The 21,169-nt window shown below is 39.1% G+C and overlaps 1 protein-coding gene across 1 annotated transcript in view; it reads left to right on the top strand.

Annotated features, from left to right (window-relative positions):
* The window catches only part of cadpsa (Ca2+-dependent activator protein for secretion a), a 161,661-nt gene that overhangs the window by 58,810 nt on the left and 81,682 nt on the right, over positions 1-21,169 (top strand). Inside the window, exons 5-9 of the mRNA XM_067387336.1 lie at positions 2,091-2,171; positions 2,339-2,572; positions 4,997-5,118; positions 18,847-18,958; positions 19,962-20,098. Of these exons, the coding sequence (XP_067243437.1) occupies positions 2,091-2,171; positions 2,339-2,572; positions 4,997-5,118; positions 18,847-18,958; positions 19,962-20,098 (686 nt within the window). The remainder of the gene's footprint in view (positions 1-2,090; positions 2,172-2,338; positions 2,573-4,996; positions 5,119-18,846; positions 18,959-19,961; positions 20,099-21,169) is intronic.

The following is a 21,169-nucleotide window of genomic DNA, read 5'->3' as shown; positions in this document are numbered from 1 at the left end:
AATTTCTTTCTTCTCCTGAACACAAAAGAAGATATTTTGAAGAATGTGTGTAACCAAACAGTTGATGGGACCCCATTGACTTCCATACTATTTTTATTCCATACCATAGCTAAGCACTGCTAGCTTTATGTATATGTATGTATGTATATGTTCATAAGTTTGTGCAGATATCTGTGTATAAATTTAAAAACATGCATATTTTGTAATTATTACAAATAGTTTGTGATGTAAGCGTACATTAATCTCGTTTTATATTAGTGTCAGGATCAGTAGTTCATGCTTCCATTTTTAACAGAGATTCGGAAGTCCCCTTCTCTTAGTGACATGATGACAAATGGCTGATGGATTTTGGCCTCTAATCTAATAAAAGTCCTGCTAGAAAAGACTAATTAAGGTTTTCAAATGGAGAGAGCTGTGCGTGTATGGGATCGAGGCTTGCAGAAAGCTATTCAGGCATTAAATATTGAATACAATTTGCTTGAGGTTTATTTGGTATGGTACATCTAACATAATGGGCCCTGTTTTAATGATCTAAGCACATGATCTAAGGGCGCTATTATACATCCGGTGCAATGCGCAAGTGTTTTTTTGTTTGTTTTTTTGTTGCCAGTTTCAGCCCAACGCAGTTATCATTTTCACGTCCTGTGCCACATTGTTTAAACAGCAAATGCATTTGCACCCATTTGTGCACCCATGGGCGTGCTGGTCTGAAAACGAGGTGAGTTCAGGCGCATTGTTGGCACGTTACTATTTTGAGGTAACTGAAATAGACTGCGCCATTGACCAACTGAAACCTGGTCTAAAGTCAATGGCACAATATTTGTTTTGTTATTTAAAGAGTGCGTTAGTAGTATGCACATATATGCGGGTGCACAACGTGCTTATTACACACACAGGGACGTGCAGTAGCACATAATTTTCAATGCCAAATATTAAAAATAAAAGGATTACAGTGTAAAAGATTATTATTGTGTGCAGGAAAGATAAAAATGCTTTCGATGGTATCTGTTTTGTATCTGAGAAGGGTTCAGTTTTTCCGCTTGCAAATTCCGCCATGTAAATAGTGAGCGTAACTGGCTTTTAAAGGGAATGGGAGATGAATAGGGACAACACTTTTAGGCATATCACTAACGTGCTCTTTAAATAATAAAACAAATATTGCACCATTGACTCTAGACCAGGTTTCAGTTGGTCAATGGCACAGTTGTTTTCAGTTGCCTCAAAATAGTAAAGCGCCAACAATGCGCCTGAACACACCTTGTTTTCAGACTAGCACGCCCATGGGCACAAATGCATTTGCTATTTAAACAATGTGGCGCAGGACATGAAAATGATAACTGTGTCGGGCTGAAACTGGCAAAAAACACTTGCGTCCCACCTGGTGCCATATTACGCCGGGTGTATGATAAGGCATAAGGATTTATGCTTAAAACTTAATTCAAGATGTATTCTCTGCAAACAAGTCTTGGTAACTTATGCAGTTTTAATTTATTTTATATAAATACACTACTGTTCTTGAGTTTAAGTGTCTCATGCTTCCCAAGGCTTCATTTATTTGTTCAAAAACACAATAAAAACTAATATTGTGACATATTATTACAATTTAAAATAACTGTTTTCTATTTTAATATATTTTGAAAAGTAATTTATTCCTGTAATGGCCAAGCTGAATTTTCAGTATCATTACTCCAGTCTTCAGTGTCACATGATCCTTCAGAAATCATTTTAATATGCTGATTTGGTGCTCAGGAAACATTTCATATTATTATCAATATGGAAACGTGGAAAACACGTAATATTTTTAAATATTTTTATACTTAATATTTTTTCAGGATTCTTTGTTTTTTTTTGTTTGTTTTTTTTTTCAGCTCTGATCTATATTGCCCTTTTATGAACATTTAATGAACTGTTCTCCATGTATACACAGTAAATATGAGCATTGGAAGGTGATGAACTTTCATTTGAGCTGAGATATTTTGGCACTATTTATTGTAATTGTGAAGTTCAGATAAATGGGTTGATCCTGTAACAGAGGAAAAATGATGTCAGGAATGTCAGTTTAGATGCACTAAAATGTTTGTGTCTTACAGCTGGATAATCCTGATGAACAGGCTGCCCAGATTAGAAGAGAGCTGGATGGACGACTCCAAATGGCTGATCAGTTCACAAAAGTATGTGTTCCAATCTCATACAATTACATATGAAGCTGTAGGATACTGTTCTTTTCAGGGTTATAAAGTAGCTTATTCCAAGGCACAAAATGTCCCAATGTTTTGTTTTGTCCCTCTTGGCCAGAATTGTTTTTTTTCTCTCTCTCTCTTTTTAACACCTTGAATAGGCTGGCAGATTCCCTAAGTTTGTGTCCAGGGACATGGAGGCCATGTACATTGAGGAGCTGAAGTCATCAGTGAACCTGCTGATGGCCAATCTGGAGAGCATGCCAGTGTCTAAAGGTGGAGAGTTCAAACTGCAGAAGCTCAAGAGAGGCCACAACACCTCCATTATTGACATGGGCCAAGAGGACGAGAATCAGCTCTCCAAGTCTGATGTAGTTTTGTCTTTCACTCTGGAGGTACTTGTCCCTGCTTAACATTTCAGCCTGAATCAGAACATAGCATGTTCAAATAATATTGAGGTCGAAACATGACTTCTTAAAATTCTAAGACCACGTTCGCACAGCGGTAGAATACGGTTGTCCATCCTGTATTTGAGTCCTTAATACGGTTCCGTTCACACACAGTACGGTTATTTACAGGAGTGACAACCGCATTCTATAATCAAACTCACACCTGTAAATTTTCAGGACTCACAACTCGCATACTTGAAATATTTGCTGTGTGTGAACGGAACCGCACTGGACAACTAGTTGTCTGTCACGTCATACAGTAGGAGAGAGCCGCTACGCTAAGGGGTTTCGTGTATGTGGTTTCACTTTCGGTAACTTACAGTGAGGGAGAGCTAAGCATTGTGTCATCTGATGGTTTTAGATCCAGTCACTGTTCCCCACCAGAGCCGCTCCCATCAGTTTTGTATTCCATGCACGACTCAAATGCCGTGTCATGGATGGCAGCGTGAGGTGCTATAAAGAACGTGAGATACGAGTGCAATGGTTATAGGTGTCCAGCTAGCGCATGTGTTCATTGAAGACCGTAAATGAAGATTTTATGGATGAACTCGCAGCTCAGCTGGACTCTGTCCTCTCTGTAAGAGAAAACAGGTTTGACTCTCGTTGAACGTTCATACAGAGAGTATTCGAGATGCTGCTGTAAGTTGCTGTGTGAACGAGAAATTCGAGACTCACACCTGTAAGTAAATGCGGTTGTCAATCCCAAAAACTGACAGTGTGAACGTGGCCTAAATCACTATTTGGATGGTCTTGATTTCCTTTCAATGCCTTTAAGGGCCATTTTGAGCAGTTTCCGGTATCAAACTGTCTTTGTTGATTTATTTTTTTCATCATGTCTCCCATTAAATTTAGCTGTAGTTAATGTAAATCACAAAGGACCAAATAAAAGAAGTGTTAAAAATAATATACTTACACATATTCAGATAGTCCTATTGAGGTGTAATTAGATTTCTCAAAGGATCCCTGAGAAAAACAAATTTAGGTAATGAGGTAATTTTCTCCTGTTTTCTTTTTTGTTACCAAAGTCTTGTTTGAAAAACACAGACATTTGATTCGTTCAAGAGAAAAAATCACGAAGTTCATCTGTGAAATGCAAAATACCCACCCAAATAGGTTTATAGGTTTACTGTATATATACACTCTGCATTCAAGATCATGTACATTTGTGTTCAAAATTTGGGCTGTTATTACTTAGTGGTTAAAGAGTTTCAAAATTTAAAATGATAGTGCTTTTTTGAATTTCTCATCCATTACTTTTTGGCCTTGTTTCAGATCTTTTTATAACATTGAACTTTCCAGAATACCAAATCTCATTGCCCACACTTAAGAAAAGCGAATTTATATGAGCACATGAAACAAACACAGCATCAACTCTTTCCTTTTCACCACCATCTTGTTGTAGCTTGATTTGATAGAATGATTTGATCATCAGTCTAAAACAATGTCCAGATTAAATAATTGAATCTGTGATGGTCTTGACATTCATCACTGACTTGACATAGGATTTCTATGTTCCCGTTTATTGGGTGAAAATGTAATTTGCACAGCTATTGTTTTGAATATCTCATTACAGCATGTTGCATGTCACTGTCAAATATAACAGACCTTGTTGGTGCATTAGCGATATTCTGGTCTTTGATTTGCAGAGAGTGACAAATTGAAATTGAAATCTTCTCTTCATTGTGCAGGTTTAAAGGAGGACAGGAGAGTTCTGAATTTGTGTGTGTGTGTTTATGTGTGTGTGTGTGGGTGTGTAGACAAGCCTTATTTAGCACAAGCCACAGAGAAAATCCTGAGTGGCACTGACAGCCTGCTATAAAGCTAGCTTTAATCAAGTGACAGTATCTGAGAGGAGATATTCCCTGAAGAAGAGGGCAATAAAACCATGTGATGTATGTCGTGTGTTAACAGCTTGTTCCCCTTTCACTGATACCTTTGTGATGACGGCTTTATCTGACACATCTCCCATCCTCTCTCCTCATGCACGACTGCTGTGTGTGTGCTTGGATGAGGGTGGAACTTATCTCAAACGTCAAAGGATTAATTCCCCCCAAAATTAAAATTCTGTGATCATTTATTCACCCTCACGTTGTTCCAAACCCAAATTACTTTCTTTCGAACAGGGAAAATAAATTGAGAAATTCTGAATAATGTGTTTTTCCCTCATTAAATCATGATTGGGGACTGGAGCTTTTAAACTTCAAAAAAGATGCAAAACACCATAAAACCAAAAACAAAATTGGTTTTGCCATTATGGAAAATGTGTTTACGTAATGTCCACTAAAAAGTGAATTATTATTTATATTTTCTCCCAAGCATCTAGTTCCCTTAGGAGTCGTCTCTATAGATCTCCTTTTGTTTTCCCCACAGGTGGTGATTATGGAGGTACAGGGTCTGAAGTCTTTAGCTCCAAACCGGATTGTTTACTGCACCATGGAGGTGGAAGGTGGACAGAAACTTCAGACTGACCAGGCAGAGGCTTCCAAACCAACGTAAGTCTGGCAGAAAAAAATATTGTCAAGCATTTTGTATGTTCTTTGCATCAATATTATATTGAATCCAGCTTCCCTTCTCAGCAGAAGTTCATGCACTGAGAAAGTTTTGAAGAGTCATTACCTGTTACACTGTTATGTATTAGAGCCTCCAGGCCTTGAAAGTTGTTGTCTGGAGTAAATGATTCTCTTGCAGACTAATTAAATCAGTCAATGTACACTAACATACAGAAACCTGTTGAGGTTTGATTGCTTGTCTTCATGCATACAGGCACATTCCCACTGAACCATTCATGTTATTTAGAGCTAGTGGAACTTAATCTCAAATCCCATCAAATGCTGTTTTGTGTGTGTGTGTGTGTGTGTGTGTGTGTGTGTGTGTGTGTGTGTGTGTGTGTGTGTGTGTGTGTGTGTGTGTGTGTGTGTGTGTGTGTGTGTGTGTGTGTGTGTGTGTGTGTGTGTGTGTGTGTGTGATTTAGCTCATTACATGATCAGTTGATCTTATTAATGTGTACACAGTAGGCTCATTCTGTTTGTGGTGAGATGTAACGCTTAATGATGAAGTAACAATTCTGGGCATGTAATCAACACTTACGAAAACCGTACGCTGATCGCATTACTCAACTAGACATTGCATTTGTTTGTGTGTGAGGAGACTGATCCAAGGGTAAGAAAGTGAGGAAACATGCAACACACACAAATTCTCACACCTTTTACTGAACATGCACCCACTCATTTGGTCAGCTTACACTTAACACTCTTAATCAATGTGCATGCTGTATGATTTTTGCCACATTTCTTGTTGTAGAACAAAGTCTCTTGTTAATGAGCGTTCCTTTTAAGTGAAGATCTTACTATCAAAATTACAACATAAGCAGTCAACTATTAAAGCCTGTGTCTACCTCAGAGTATATGCAACTATATATCTCGCAATTGCAATTTTGTTTCTTATAGCTGAGCTTATCCGCTTGTTAAGTCGTGACGTAAGGAACGCTGTTTCTGGGTCCAAGCCTCGACTCATTTCACTTTTATGAGCGCTATTTATTCACCTTCGTTAATCTTCAGAACACAATTTAAGATATTTTAGTTGAAATCCGATAGCTCTGTGAGGCCTACATAGGGAGCAATGGACACCTCCTCTCTCAAGATCCATAAAGGTACTAAAAACATATTTAAATCAGTTCATGTGAGTACAGTGGTTCAATGTTAATATTATAAAGTGACGAGAATGTTTTTGGAGCGCCAAAAAAAAACTAAATAACGACTTATTTAGTGATGGCCGATTTCAAAACAATGCTTCAGGAAGCATTCAGGAGCACAAATGAATCAGTGTGTCAAAAAGTATTACACCACATTGTGTGTGTATATTTGCACTATTTGTTGTTTTCTTGTGGTTTGAGATAGAGCGTTTGGACCTGGAAGCTCTGCCACGAGACATCAGACTTAACAACCAAATATCTTGCAATACGACTTTTTTATCTCATAACGTGACTTTCTCACAACATATCTCTTTCAATTGCGAATTTGTTTCTTATAACTGACGTTACAGTATGTCAGAATGTGACTTAATCATTTACATTTGTAAATATTACATTTGTAAAATCTTGCAATTGCAACTGTTTCTTATAACTGACCTTATGTCTCACAATTGTGACTTTATTTCTCATAATTGATTTTATATCACACAGTGTGACTTTATATGCTGCAATGTGTCTATATCTCACAATTATGACTTTGTTAATTGTTATTGTGACTATATCTCACAATGTATTTTTAAGGTAGAGGATATTTATTTGGTTTTGAGCGTGGCAACGCACTGATAAGCCAAAACATTGATGTAGGTCCTCTTTGTGCCGACAAAACTGGACAGACCATAAACTCAAGACCTCTGAAGGTGTCCTGTGGTATCTAGCACCAAGACATTAGCAGCAGATCCTTCAAGTAACATAAAATTGCAAGGTGGAGCTGCTATGGATAGGCCTTGTTAGTTCAGCACATCCTACAGATGCTCAATAAGATTGAGATCTAGGGAATTTGGAGGGCAGGGCAACAGTGGTCATGTTCCTCAAACGATTCCTGAACAATGTGTGCAGTGTGGCAGGGTGCATTATCCTGCAGAAAGAGGCCACTGCCATCAGGGAATACCATTGCCATGTACCTAGTTTGCAACATTTATGTAGGTGGCAAGTGTCAAACACATGAAAGGCTGGACCCAGGGTTTCCAAGCAGAACATTGCCCAGAGCATCAGACTTCCTCCACCATCTGTCATCTTCCCACCATGTATCCCGGTGGCATTACTTCCCCCGGTAAATTGCGCACACGTACACAGCCATCCACGTGATGCTAAAGAAAACGGGACTTCCACTGCTCCAAGGTCTATTTCTGACATTTGTGTGCCCACTGTAGGTATGTACTGTGTGTTGTGACACATTCCTCCCAGCACCATCATTACAATTTTCTGTGACTTGTGCCACAGTAGGCCTTTCAGTCGGTTCCGACAATACCATCTTGTTGCCCTCACACGTCAATGAATCTTTCAAGTGAGGGATGTGACGTGTGGCCAAGTATGGTGTCCCATATTCGGAATTTGTGTTTGCACAGCAGTGAGTAGTGAACACACACCCAGAGCAGTGGGTAGCCATTTTGTTTAGTTTTTTTGCTGTGGCACCTGGGGAGTGATTGGGGGTTTAGGTGCCTAGCTCAATGACACCTCATTTGTGGGAAATGAGAGTGGAAGAGAGCACTGAATTCACTCCTGAGACTTGAACCCACGACCTTTGGGTTACAAGTCAGACTCTCTAATCATTAGACCACAACTGCCCCATCTTGGATGTCCAACACTCTGTCTCAGGTTTGTGGTTTTTCCCTCATCGGACGACTATTCTCAACACTGCTGGCCATAACATTTTGGCCCTTGTCGGAGTCTCTCCGGTCTTTACTCCTGCCGAGTCCTCCTGCATCCAACACGTTGATTGCGAGAACTGATTGTTTGCCTACCATATATTCAACCCAGACATTGACATGTTAAATTTTGTGTAAATGAGAATGTCAGAATGTGACGGTATGAGACCGATGATGTAAAATGCATAGTCAGCGCTGTCAGTCGTGACCACAGTCTGCAAAGATGTATACTGCACAGCCTGACGTACAAGACAGTTGATGTGCCTTGCCTTTTGCCCACGATTTCACTAAGGTCAAATCATATAAGCTGACTAGCAACAATTGTAAAATACAGAAAAAACTGCTTGGCGTACAGCCAGCTTTACACACACACACACAAACAAAAATGCTCATATCCTCTCTCTTTCAACTGAAAATACACAGTTGCTCAGATCAACAAGCTCTCACTTTCACAGACACATTTGGCTCACATTTCTCCAGGGCTTGCTGTAACGCTAAAAGCCTGCTGGGTCTCAGGGGTAGAGCCGTGTGAGGATGAATGAGAGGGAGTCTGGGAAAGCAAAAGAATGATAGGAAACTGCTGGGAGACATGCATTCTGTACCTGTTTGATCAGACACCTTAAGATTGTGGGGATTGATCCCAACACATCTCTTTAATTAAAGGGCATATGCTCGCTTGTGAGTGTTTGAGTGAGAGAAACAAGGAAGTAGATAAAAACAGGGAAAGAAAGTGAGTCTGCTTGGGGGTTAGAAGGATGCTACAAAGACCTGCTTTAAAATGGCATTTGCCTTCATAACTGCACTTGTATGAAAGGGGAGTGGTTATGATGAATGAAAAAAACAATTTTTCAAATCATATTTCACTCTGATAAAGTCAGCCAGATTGATCCTGTGTTTGGATTTGAGGGCTCAGATTGTGTTTTTCAGGCAGCAGTTTTTAGTGATTCAATGCTACCATGACCCCCTGTTGAACCAGCCTTACATAAAAACTAAGAAAGGGCTGTTGACAGTAGGTCATGTATCAAACCTGCCTTGTTCTATAAGGGAGTGAAACAATGCTAAATGTAGCTAACCATATAATTGTGCAAAGTTAGGATAAGCACAAATAATTGTGCTTAAGGAAATGCTACCAATTATGTCCAGTCAAACTCACACTGCAGATTCATCTGTCAGCAATTGGTAGCCAAATTATGCATAAGCCAACATGGGCAGGTTGTTTGACATGCTTGTCCCAATCATGAAAAAACTATGCAGAGCAAAAGAAAATATGACCCAGACATTAAACGCGGGTTCACTTGCGATGAGGGCGAAAATGGTTTGTGCTGCTGCCCGTAATGTGTTTAAGTGTTGAACTTTTCATTATATATATACTTTATATATTATATATGTACTTTAAGTAAGCATATATGCTTTAAACACAAAACTCTTATGATTTGAGAGGAAGGCATTAGTCTTATATGTGACTGGCCATGTTTCTGTTCTATTGTGTCACAGTATTGTTGCTCTAGGCGCTATGGATTACATAATTCAGAGAGCTTTGCTGAGGAGTGTTTTGTTGTGTGTGTGTGTGTGTGTGTGTGTGTGTGTGTGTGCACTTTTAATATTTTAATAATATTATTTGAGTGGAAATTAAAGATTAAATGAGTTTTAAATACATTTTATTTTATATGCATTTTAAATACATTTTATTTAAGATTTAATTACTATTCAGATTATTATTATTATTATTATTATTATTATTATTATTACTATTATTATTATTATTATTATTGTAGTGAACATCTTAGAATAAATATCTACAAATGTATGATAACAAAGAATGTTATTTGGTGCAAATTTCTATTTGGTTTTGTTTATTGTACAACAATTAGACAAAACATTGTCTCAGGATATTGATTTATCATGTCAAGAGAGGATAGCTGGTCCAGGGGCACATGGACGTGGTCAGTTTTTGGTGTGTACAGTTTGACTGAAGCTCAAAACTTCTCATTAGGCATCATAAAATATTGATGTGGTGTATATGTAAATGTGAGCTCTTATACTGCCACCTACAGGCTGTATGGTACTAGCAGCTCAATGCTCTGTGATGCAGTGAATTTCATTTACATGCAAATGAATACAAACATATGGCTCTCTGGCAACACTGATATGACAGTTTCTTTATTTAAAACAAAGAAGCATTTGTTAAAATTGTATTCGTTCAATCTTCAAAAAGATTATGCAGAATATGTTGCATAGCCAGCTAAATGTGTCAAAAAATATCTTATAGTATCTTAAAAGTTTTTGTGTGTGTGTGTGTGTGTGTGTGTGTGTGTGTGTGTGTGTGTGTGTGTGTGTGTGTGTGTGTATCTGTGTGAAAGTTTGAAAATCTATTCTGATATGGCTAATATGAGATACCAGATAATGTCAAATGAGACTCATGCGTGTGACTTTCACGACTCTTATTTATCAATTTCTGAAAGCAACATGTAATTTATGGTAAAATGAAGAGTTAAAACTTCAGTAATATCTGCCTACTGGACTTTTTAATTGGTCAGAAAAACATTTTGGAATGTTTGCAAGTGGAAGGGAAAAGAAATGTTTTTTTATATTAATACTTCTTTTATGCTTGAAGTCCCGTTAAAGTCGATCTCAACAGAACATAGGTATAAACAAAACAATACCTTTATTTTCTGTCTTGCTGTCAGGATTTAGCCATGTTCCTCTGAGACCTGTTGTTAGAATTTAAGTGGTGATCCAATTACAGTGAGATTTTATTATTATTAAATGAACATGTCAGGCTTTGAGCAGTTTAACCTGCTGAAAATATGTGCAAGACATGGAGCCAGTGTCTGAATGTCTCTGACGTGAGTGCGGTTATGTTCTTCTGTGTGCAAATGGTCACATAGTGATGACTCATTGAGCAAATGAGAGAAAACCAGTGTTGCCAGATTGGGTGGACGATTTACAGCCCAAAAGCTCATAACCTGCTTACTCCAACAAAAAACTGCCCAAAACTTTAACTATCAACATAATGTGATATAATTGTTTTGCCATGTCAATCAATGTTGATATGGACCATTTTTAACTCCTTTAAACAAAATAATGATGACAAAATAATATAAAAATAGATCAATTTTACCAGGAAAACGGATCAAATCAGGGCAAATACATTAAAGAGAATTACCAAATATGACGACCAGACTATGTCAAAACAACATTCAAGAAATTAACCAATACCCTCAGAAAAACAAATGCATAATTTTCAATGTCAGCAGTCAGAATAAGCCAATTTAAAGGTAACCTAGATTGTTTTTTTTACAAGATGTAATATAAGTCCTAGGTGTCCCCTGAATGTGTCTGTGAAGTTTCAGCTCAAAATACCCCATAGATTTTTTTTAATTAATTTTTTTAACTGCCTATTTTGGGGCATCATTAACTATGCACTGATTTTTTCAGCACGGCCCCTTTAAGAGATGTGCTCCCTGCCCCACGAGCTCTCGACTATATATACATCACATAAACAAAGTTCACACAGCTAATATAACCCTCAAACGGATCTTTACAAGATGTTCGTCATGCATGCTGTACGCATGCTTCGAATTATATGAGTAAAGTATTTATTTAGATGGTTACGTTTGATTCTGTGTGAGTTTGAGGCTATGCTCTGTGCCTAAAGCTAACATTACACACTGTTGGAGAGATTTATAAAGAATGAAGTTGTGTTTATGCATTATACATACTGCACGTGTTTAAAAATGAAAATAGCGACGGCTCGTCTCCGTGAATACAGTAAGAAACGATGGTAACTTTAACCACATTTAACAGTACATTACCAACATGCTAATGAAACATTTAGAAAGACAATTTACAAATATCACTAAAAATATCATGCTATCATGGATCATGTCAGTTATTATTGCTCCATCTGCCATTTTTCGCTGTTGTGCTTGCTTACCTTGTCTGTGGACAGATCCAGCCGTTAATACTGCCTTTCCTTGTCTAATGCATCGAATGGGCTGGCATTATGCAAATATTGGGGTCATATATTAATGATCCTGACTGTTACGTAACAGTTGGTGTTATGTTGAGATCCGAGTGTTTTCCGGAAGTCTTTTAAACAAATGAGATTTACATAAGAAGGAGGAAACAATGGAGTTTGAAACTCAATGTATGTCTTTTCCATGTACTGAACTCTTGTTATTCAACTATGCCTAGGTAAATTCAAATTCTGATTCTTGGGCACCTTTAAAGCAACATAATTAGCAGGTATTCCATACTAGTTCATGCACACACAGTGACAGTCAAAACAGTCATTCATTGATACATACAATAAAAATTAAATTGCTTACCCTCATGTTGCACTAAAACCCCTTTTAAAAGATGTAATAAAAGTCTCTGGTGTCCCAGAATGTGTCTGAGAAGTTTATCTCAAAATACCCCACTGATCATTTGTTATAGCTTGTCAAATTTGCCCCTATTTGGGTGTGAGCAAAAACATACCGTTTTTGTTTGTGTCCCTTTAAATGAAAATGAGCTGCTGCTACCAGCCCCCTTTCCAGAAGAGGGTGGAGCTTTAATGGCTTGCGCTTTGCATATTCAACAACAACAAAGCTGGAGAATCTCACGCAGCCAAAATGTCGATTGTCAGTAAAGGTGTTCAGCCATACATTGTTCAAACCAGAGTCGGACACTGTTGGAGAGACTCAGGAAGATGTTACAACTTTTAGAATGCAACTGGACATTTCTGAATGGTTAGTGGATAAATTTATGTATAAATTTATAAATTTAGTTAATATGGAGTTGCCGACATGTTAATCTTGTGCAGATCCAACGTTGAATTGACCCTTGTTTGTAAAGCAGTTTGGCGAATGATGGCATGGTAACAACATTCTACTACTACAACTCCTCTTCTTCTCTTAAGCAGCCCAACATGGCCTCACCCCCTTTGTTGCGTGTTCCCGGGGGCAGGGTTCATGTCAATTTTAGGGTTTGTGATGTCACCAACCCAGGAAGAAGCTCATTGTAGCCAGCCGTTTGTTGTAGTCCTTAAAAAGTGATTTTTGTAAAAGAAAATATCTCCCTTTGCATTGAACTTTGAGCATCGTAACTTTGCAGATGTTGTTTATGCTCACACAGCAACATTACACACTAACTAAAGTTAAAAAAGTAAAATCACAATCAATGACCCCTTTAACAGAACTACAGTCTTTCGTAAGCTACATAATACGTAACTTTGCACAGTCAAAACTATTCAGCAGCTTTCAAGGATATGTCTGGACAGTTTAAAAGATGTTCTGATGCAGGATAGGATCATATAGTCCCATGTTCAGTTTCAATTTTGATTAAATTATTCAATTGTGCTCTGATTTATGAGTTACAATGATATTAACTAAGAGCTTTCACGTCATCTCCCTCCACAGGTGTAATTCACGTTTTGAGAGTCACTCTCCCACTCTTTACCGTGTAACTTATATTTAGGCCACTCTGACATTGTGATCACTTGAATATACAGCTATACATTCAAAATCTGATATTTTTATCCAATTAGCCTATAGATGTTTTAGATGTTAGCCAATTTAGATGTTTGGAAACTGCCAAACTGACCCCAAACCAGCCGAAATTTTACCCGCTGAATCAAATTCAAAACTGCCCAATCTGGCAACACTGGAGAAAACGTATGTGTAGTGTGAGTGTGTGTTTGTACCTACATAACCATATTTTGGGGTCCTGGTATTCCCTACGTTATGAATGACATAAATGGCATTTTAAAATTGAAAACAGTTAATTTAAATTGTAATAATATTTCACAATATTACTGTTAGGTAAAAGATATCATCTACTGTGCTACAGGCAGCTGCTGATACTAAAAAGCAGTTCACAGTACACATGCTGTGCCCAGTGGCTGTAGCCTTCAAGCACACAGCAAGTCAACCGTTTTTCATGATCTTGTATTTATGGCATGCTTGCTAAAAGCGTTTATTATTTCTTCCAAAGAGTTTGTTTCAATGCCATGAGCCAAATATGCATCAGACATCTCTCCTGAGACACTGATGTGAAAGAAGGTTGAACGGCACTGTACACAGATACATACACAAACGTACATAAAGACACAGCGTCCATGTACCCTCAGCTTCACCCCAGGCATTCTAGAGGGAGCCAGGCTCAGAAGGGGGTTGCCATGGAGACCCGTTTACTGCTCTCTGTTCCCCCGGTGCACTGTGGCCAGATGATTGCCCCCCTCATCTCAAGGGATCACAACATACACACACACACCAGCAGACTCACATGCTCACACATACACACACATGCATCACACTTTCATGTGTACACAGTCACATCAAAACACACACATACACTGTGTACTGCCACACACGTCAACAAAGCCACAGTACTTGTCCTGTCTTTCTGCACAAAATAAAAGGGACTGGGAGATCCATTTAGTTATTTATGTAGACACATACTACCTCAGATTCACCTCAGAATAGTTTTTTTTAGCTTCTTGTTGGATGTTTGCTACTGTATGTTATTAATAGGCACTGTAGATTCAGGCTTGTCTGGCAATCACCAGACCAAGCTCAATTTAAAATTGAACATTGGTCTGGAGAGTCTGTATATATTTTCTACTGCACAAGAGGCGTGATCAACGAGCATTATTCACGCAATTGGATATTCCTTCAACCAATCAGATCAACGATCCGGGTGACGTACTTTGCAAAGCGACGCGAAAACTCCAGACAGGTTTAGTTTGTATTGGTTTGTAGCAGTGAACAGCGGTTTGCAGAAGCAGCAATGGCATCGAGCGATTTTTGCAGGTTGTGAAAAAAAACATGAAAGTGAGTGGTATTTACACCCACTCGAGCGATTTGTTTGCTAAACTAAAGAATTCATTCAGCATCGTCGAGAGGTTAAAAGGAATTGGATTGACGGTTGTGCTTGCCGTCGCTTCTTTATCGTCATCGTGTTATACCCGTCAATAGCGAGCAAGGTGGATAAGCCAGTCTGTGATTGGTTCCCGCAAAAGTGTAACAGACACAGTATAAATGAATGTACGGGTTTCCAGACTGACTTGCCGGGCGAAATCAAATCGCCAGCAGATCAGTCTCGGTTTACCCAGTCTATTGGTGCGTTCAAGTCATGTCGGAAAGATCGTATTTACGAGCAGAACTGACATGAATGCCACCACAATGTCGTAAATACCAGTGGGAAGCTCGTAATTTTCTTTAAGCTCCGATCTGTACGAGTTGGGGGCGTGTCAGTCAGAAACATGGCGAAATACCACAATATTACAGGTATTTAGCAGTGAATTGTCAGGCTTTTCTATTTACAACAAAGTAAGCTGATTCCCAGCAAAAAATACAATAGCATCACAGTATAAAAATGTAATATGCAACAATAAAGTTTACAACAGCTTCATAAATTAATTAAAAAACATAAAAAAGCAACATACAACTAATGTACATTATTTGCTGTACATTTTCTAGAAGCAGAAGTGTTGTAATTTTGTGTAATTAATTTAGAGAAGGCACACCGCCATCATACTCCGACGAAAGTGACTTGAACGCACCTACCGTCGTACACACGATTTCCCACCTCGTAAATACGAACTTCCCAGGAAGACTTGAACGCACCATATATTCAGGCCAGATTCAATCCTATGTCTCCCACATAGGTACCACTTCTTAATGTGTGCTTGCCATCATCGTAATGTAATAATCAATTATGATGACTATAATAAGAATTAATAAAAATGTGTTACAGAGACTCTTTCAGATTTCACACACACACACACACAATTATATTATCTTCGGCCCCACTTTATATTAAACGTCTTTATCTACTAACATTTTAAAGGGTTAGTTCACCAAAATATTACATTTCTGTCATTAATTACTCACCCTCATGTTGTTCCAAACTCGTAAGACCTTCAGAACACAAATGAAAATATTTTTGATAAAAACCAAGGTTTTTTTTATCTCCCATAGAAAGCATTGGTCTAGAAAAGTAGTAGAGACATCATTAAAATAGTCAACGTGACTACAGTGGTTACATTAAAAAAGTGACAGATGTAGTATGCGGCATGACGTTCACGTTCTACACAATGACATGACATACTACGCTGTAACGTAGTTCGTAAATGTGGGAAGGAGGAGGCGGGAACCAGTGCCCAAGGAAGTCGACCGGAAGTTGAAGTCGGCCGGGTGCCGCCATCTTGTAGCAGAACTTCACTTGCGTTAGCATCCCCTTTGACTCCCATTCATTTTGGCGTCACTTTGACAGTGAATAACTTTACATCTGAGGTGTTTAAAGACTCCATTTGTCTATTATTTATTTCCAAAGATACACGACATTGTATAAAGGGCTCCATTACCTTCTATGTTACATTATGGCCCCGTAGAAACAGTTTTTGTAAAACTGTACATTTTAAAATACTATACAAAATAATTAATCAGAATACTTACTGTCCGACGAACGTTCAACAAAAGTTTAATTCAAAATAAACAAAGAACAAAACGAAAGTAATGCCGGCAGACCCTCGCGCTACTCCCGCGACTGCGCTTACTCCCCCCCGGGGCCTGTCTCGGCGGCCGCAGCACCTGGGGGTAAGGACAGACGAGACGAGAGAAAGGAGACGGAAGCAAGGGGAGCGACAGGACGAGAGAGGGGAGAGAGGAAAAAATTCTTGGTCTGGTTCCCCGACACACTGCTGCTCGGTCCTCAGCCTGCCAAGAGGCTCTTCCTCGCGGTGCCACATGCGGTGGCACTGGACGCTTGGTGGACGGCCCAATCCTCGACCGCCTCCTGGCAGCCGGCTATGGCTCCTCCGGCTGAGGGCAGCCGACAGCGAGTCCCCCGTCCCCTGCTCCTCCCCTTCATGGCGGACGGCAGCAGGCTGGCCCACGGCCCATGGCGGACGGCGGTGACTCCTCCGCTCCCTCCTGGATGGCAGCCACCCCACCTCGTCCCAGGAGCACGGCATCCGGGTCTCCGTCCCACCTTTCACTAGGCTCCAGCACCACCGCCTCGGGCAGCCTCTTGCGGTCTTCCCACTCCCGCGCTGCCCGAACTCCGCAGCACCGCGATCCCCCTCAGCAGCGAGGGCTCTCCAACAGCATGTCCCTACTTCCTCCCGGGTTTCGGCGCAAATGTAACGTAATTCGTAAATGTGGGAAGAAAGAGGCAGGAACCGGCGAACGTTCATCAAAAGTTTAATTCAAAATAAACAAAGAACAAAACGAAAGTAATGCCGGCAGACCTTCGCGGACGTCTGCCGGCCACACAAACATAATAAAACATAAAATAAAGTCCAGGCCTGGTCCTCTCTCGTCCTTCACTGACGTCGCTCCTCCTTTTATGCCTCCGGAGCTCCTCCGTGAGGGACTCGAGGCCGGTGCGCCTCGCAGGTGATGCTCATTAACACTCGCGTCACCGGCCTCGCGCCGTTCCCTCATAGCTCTCGCCCGCCCTGCTCGTCACATGCGCGTTGTACATCATGGCGTAGTGTAGAATGTCATGGCATCGTGTACTACACGGAAGTTAACACTTTTTGGATGTACATCGGAAGCTTGTTATTTAACTTTATAAAGTTGTAAATACGTATACTTGTTTTACACAAACGATCCTCATAGATTTGCTTCCGAAGGCCTTTATTAACCCACTGGAGTCATATGGATTCATTTTTTTATGGATGGGTGCATTTTATTTTGTCCTCAAAATTTGGGCAGCCATTCACAACCATTATAAACCTTGGAGGACTAAGGATATTTTTAAAATATATCTCCTTTTGTGTTCTCACCCTCAAGCCATCCTATGTGTATTTGACTATCTTCTTTCAGACGAACACAATTGGACATATATTTAAAAATGCCAAGCTTTATAATAGTAGTGAACGGGGGGCCTATTTTGAAGCCCAAAAAACTGCATCCATCCATTATAAAAATAATCCATATGGCTCCAGGGGGTTAATAAAGGCCTTCTGAAGACAAGCGATGGGTTTTTGTAAGAAAAACATCTATATTTAAAACTTTATTAAGTATAATAACTAGCTTTCACCAGACGACCGTACGTACACTGTGCAAATCGCCAAAAGAGTAACCACTGATCCGATGAATGACGCAGGATGTAGGAGTATTGTAAGATTAGACGCCTCTCGCAGTTCAAACAAATAGGGCTGGGCAACAAACTCAAGCTTCTCTTCTCTTATATTGAAATCCGCCAACATTTCTCTTTAAAATTTCTCCTTTTAGACTTCTAATTCATGACTTGTGTTTTTTTTTTTGTTTTTTTTGCTCTATCCTCTGAGCTTCTGCGTTCATCATTGTGTCATGCGTCGGATCAGAGGTCACTCTTTAGCTGTAAATCGATGCGTACAGCCGTTTGCAGGAAGCTAGTTATTATACTTAAAGTTTTAAATAGACAAAAACCCATCGCTTCACTTCAGAAGGCCTTTATTAATCCTCTGGATCTGTATGGATTATTTTTATGATGGATGGATGCATTTTTGGGGGGTTTCAAAACAGGCCCCTCCCATTCACTACCATTATAAAGCTTGGTAGAGCCAGGATATTTTTAAATATATCTCAGATTGTGTTTGTCTGAAAGAAGATATTCATATACACCTAGGATGGCTTGAGGGTGAGTAAATCATGGGATAACTTTCATTTTTTAAGTGAAATATCCCTTTAAGTCAGGAAGATTCAGAAAGTATGCAATACATCAAAAGTGACAGTAAAGACATTTACATGGTTACAGAAAATTTCTAATAAATGATGTTCTATTAATCAAAGAATCCTGGAAAAACTGTGCAAAACCACTGATATAAACTCTCTGTCTCTCTCTCTGTTTAGTTGGGGTACTCAAGGAGACTTCACCACCACTCACCCACTTCCAGCAGTAAAGGTGAAACTCTTCACGGAGAGTACAGGAGTGCTGGCACTGGAGGACAAAGAGCTAGGACGGGTCAGACACACACACATACACGCACTCACACATGCTGAACCCATCACAGTTCATACTCACACCTCACACGGCTCTTTAAGCAGTCAGCACTGATCTGAGCTCAGTTCTGCCATCAGGAGGTGATCGGCACTAAAATGATTTTGCTAAGCTCTCCAAAATGAGGAGCCCCCCTGCGTGCCTGTAGCTGTTCTAATGGATTTGATCCAGTGTTGAGTCAATGAGGCATAGAGTCTCTCTTTTCCTCTCTCTCTCTCTATCACTCATTCTCTCTAAACAATAAGCCTGCACTGATATAAAAACAGAAAGATAAGGTGCTGATGTCGGCTCTTATGCAAATGATAGATGACTTCAAAGTGAAGTGAGAGATAGAGAAAATAATAGGATCCGATATGCGATGAATCAGAGCACTGGTGGGAATGGATATTACTGGAAAGCTGTAGTGTCCCACTTTTTTAATGTGAGCTTGCTGTGTAATAAATACAGTACAAATGAAAATGCTCCTATTTATCATTATTCTAATTTATAAAAATAAGGAAACACTTTATTTTGATGGTCCACTTTAGACATTCTACTAACTTTACTACCTACATCAACTACCAGCCATTAGAATATTAGTAGACTGCCTGCTTAATATCTGCTAAAACTTTATTTTGATATACCCCATCAGACATTCAACTGACTATATGCAACCTTTCAACTAGATGTCAACTTATTCTACTAACCTGAAACCCCAACACCTAACTCTAACAGTCTACTAATACTCTAATGGGAGTTATGTGACATGTAGTCGACAAGTTACCTATAGTTAGTATAATATATAAAGTTGACCATCGAAATAAAGTGTAACCGAAAGAATTTCAAATGATATTATCGGCATAACCTAGAGTGAAAGGTTCGGTTAGCATGAATTTCATGTCTTAGTATTTGCTATGTCCCCTTTTTCTTTAATGACAGCCTAGAAATAGTGCAGTGATTGTTGTTATCTGTCATAATGTGATTTCAGGTTGTGTTACATCCAACACCCAACAGTCCCAAACAGTGTGAGCTCCATAAAATGACTGTTGCCAAAGGTTGTCCAGACGACCTGAAGATCAAATTGGCTGTCCGTATGGATAAACCACAGAACATGAAGCACTGTGGGTAGGTGGCATCTGCATATTAATTTCTGATTTTGTTTGAGTGTACTGTTGAGATTTGCTGAAGGAACTTTACATATACAGACACATAAACTGAATAGATCTCAGGACAACTCATTCCACTAACACTTCCCTCTGTCATGACAGGCAACAAAGTTATTCAATCTTGGTGCAACCCTACTTTCCATCCTAAATTGCATTCGAAATTAGAATTAGTGAGTCCCAAATCATGGTAAATGAGTATTCAAAAGATATCTGGATGGTCTACTATTTCCGGTTAGAATCCAAAGTGCAGATTTATGCACACTCTATCGGCTAATATTGCCCACAACCCATTGCGCTGTGGATGGGGATTCGATTAGAACTACAAACACAAATAAAAAATGTTAAAAAACTACAAACATGGCAGGTGTACTTGACTGATGGTTAAGGGGTCTGATTGATTAATAATCAGAAAACCTGATGAAAGAAAATATTTATTCAATGTAATACACATTATATTTAATCTGTAACAATACTGTAAACTTTAATAAAGATACATTTGGTCATTAACTTATACTGGCATCATTATGCAAACACATAAGGAGAGTTTTCCCCATGAAAGACCTACGACTAGCAGACCAACATGCTAATTCATTTCTCTCCGAAACGAGATTGAATATGGAGGATTTAAACTGTGACAAGATGATTGACAGGGCAGTTTAAATGGTGACTGGATGCACATAACAAAGTGACAGAGTTGTCTATTAAAGACACCGTTATGATGAAGTAGTATGTCCCAAAGCTTTCCTACTTTTCTGTTACACACTTAAAATTATGTACTTTTTTTTTTTTTTTTTTTTTTTTTTTAGTACATGCTTTTAGGGCATGGTATAAGAAGGCAAATTGAGATGCAAAATCTATGTCTGGTCCAATGAATGCGTGACCTCACCTCTATTCTGATCTTATGGCTCCATCTAGTGGACAGAGTAACACATTATTATTTGTATTATTATTATTAACTCCAGAAGGATGTGATGAGCCTTGAGATCTGTGCAGTATATATATGCTCACCAAGGCTACATTTATTTAATTA

Source organism: Chanodichthys erythropterus, chromosome 6 (genome assembly GCF_024489055.1).
Source record: "Chanodichthys erythropterus isolate Z2021 chromosome 6, ASM2448905v1, whole genome shotgun sequence".
NCBI lineage: Eukaryota > Metazoa > Chordata > Actinopteri > Cypriniformes > Xenocyprididae > Chanodichthys > Chanodichthys erythropterus.
This window is presented reverse-complemented; position numbering and strand designations above follow the sequence as displayed.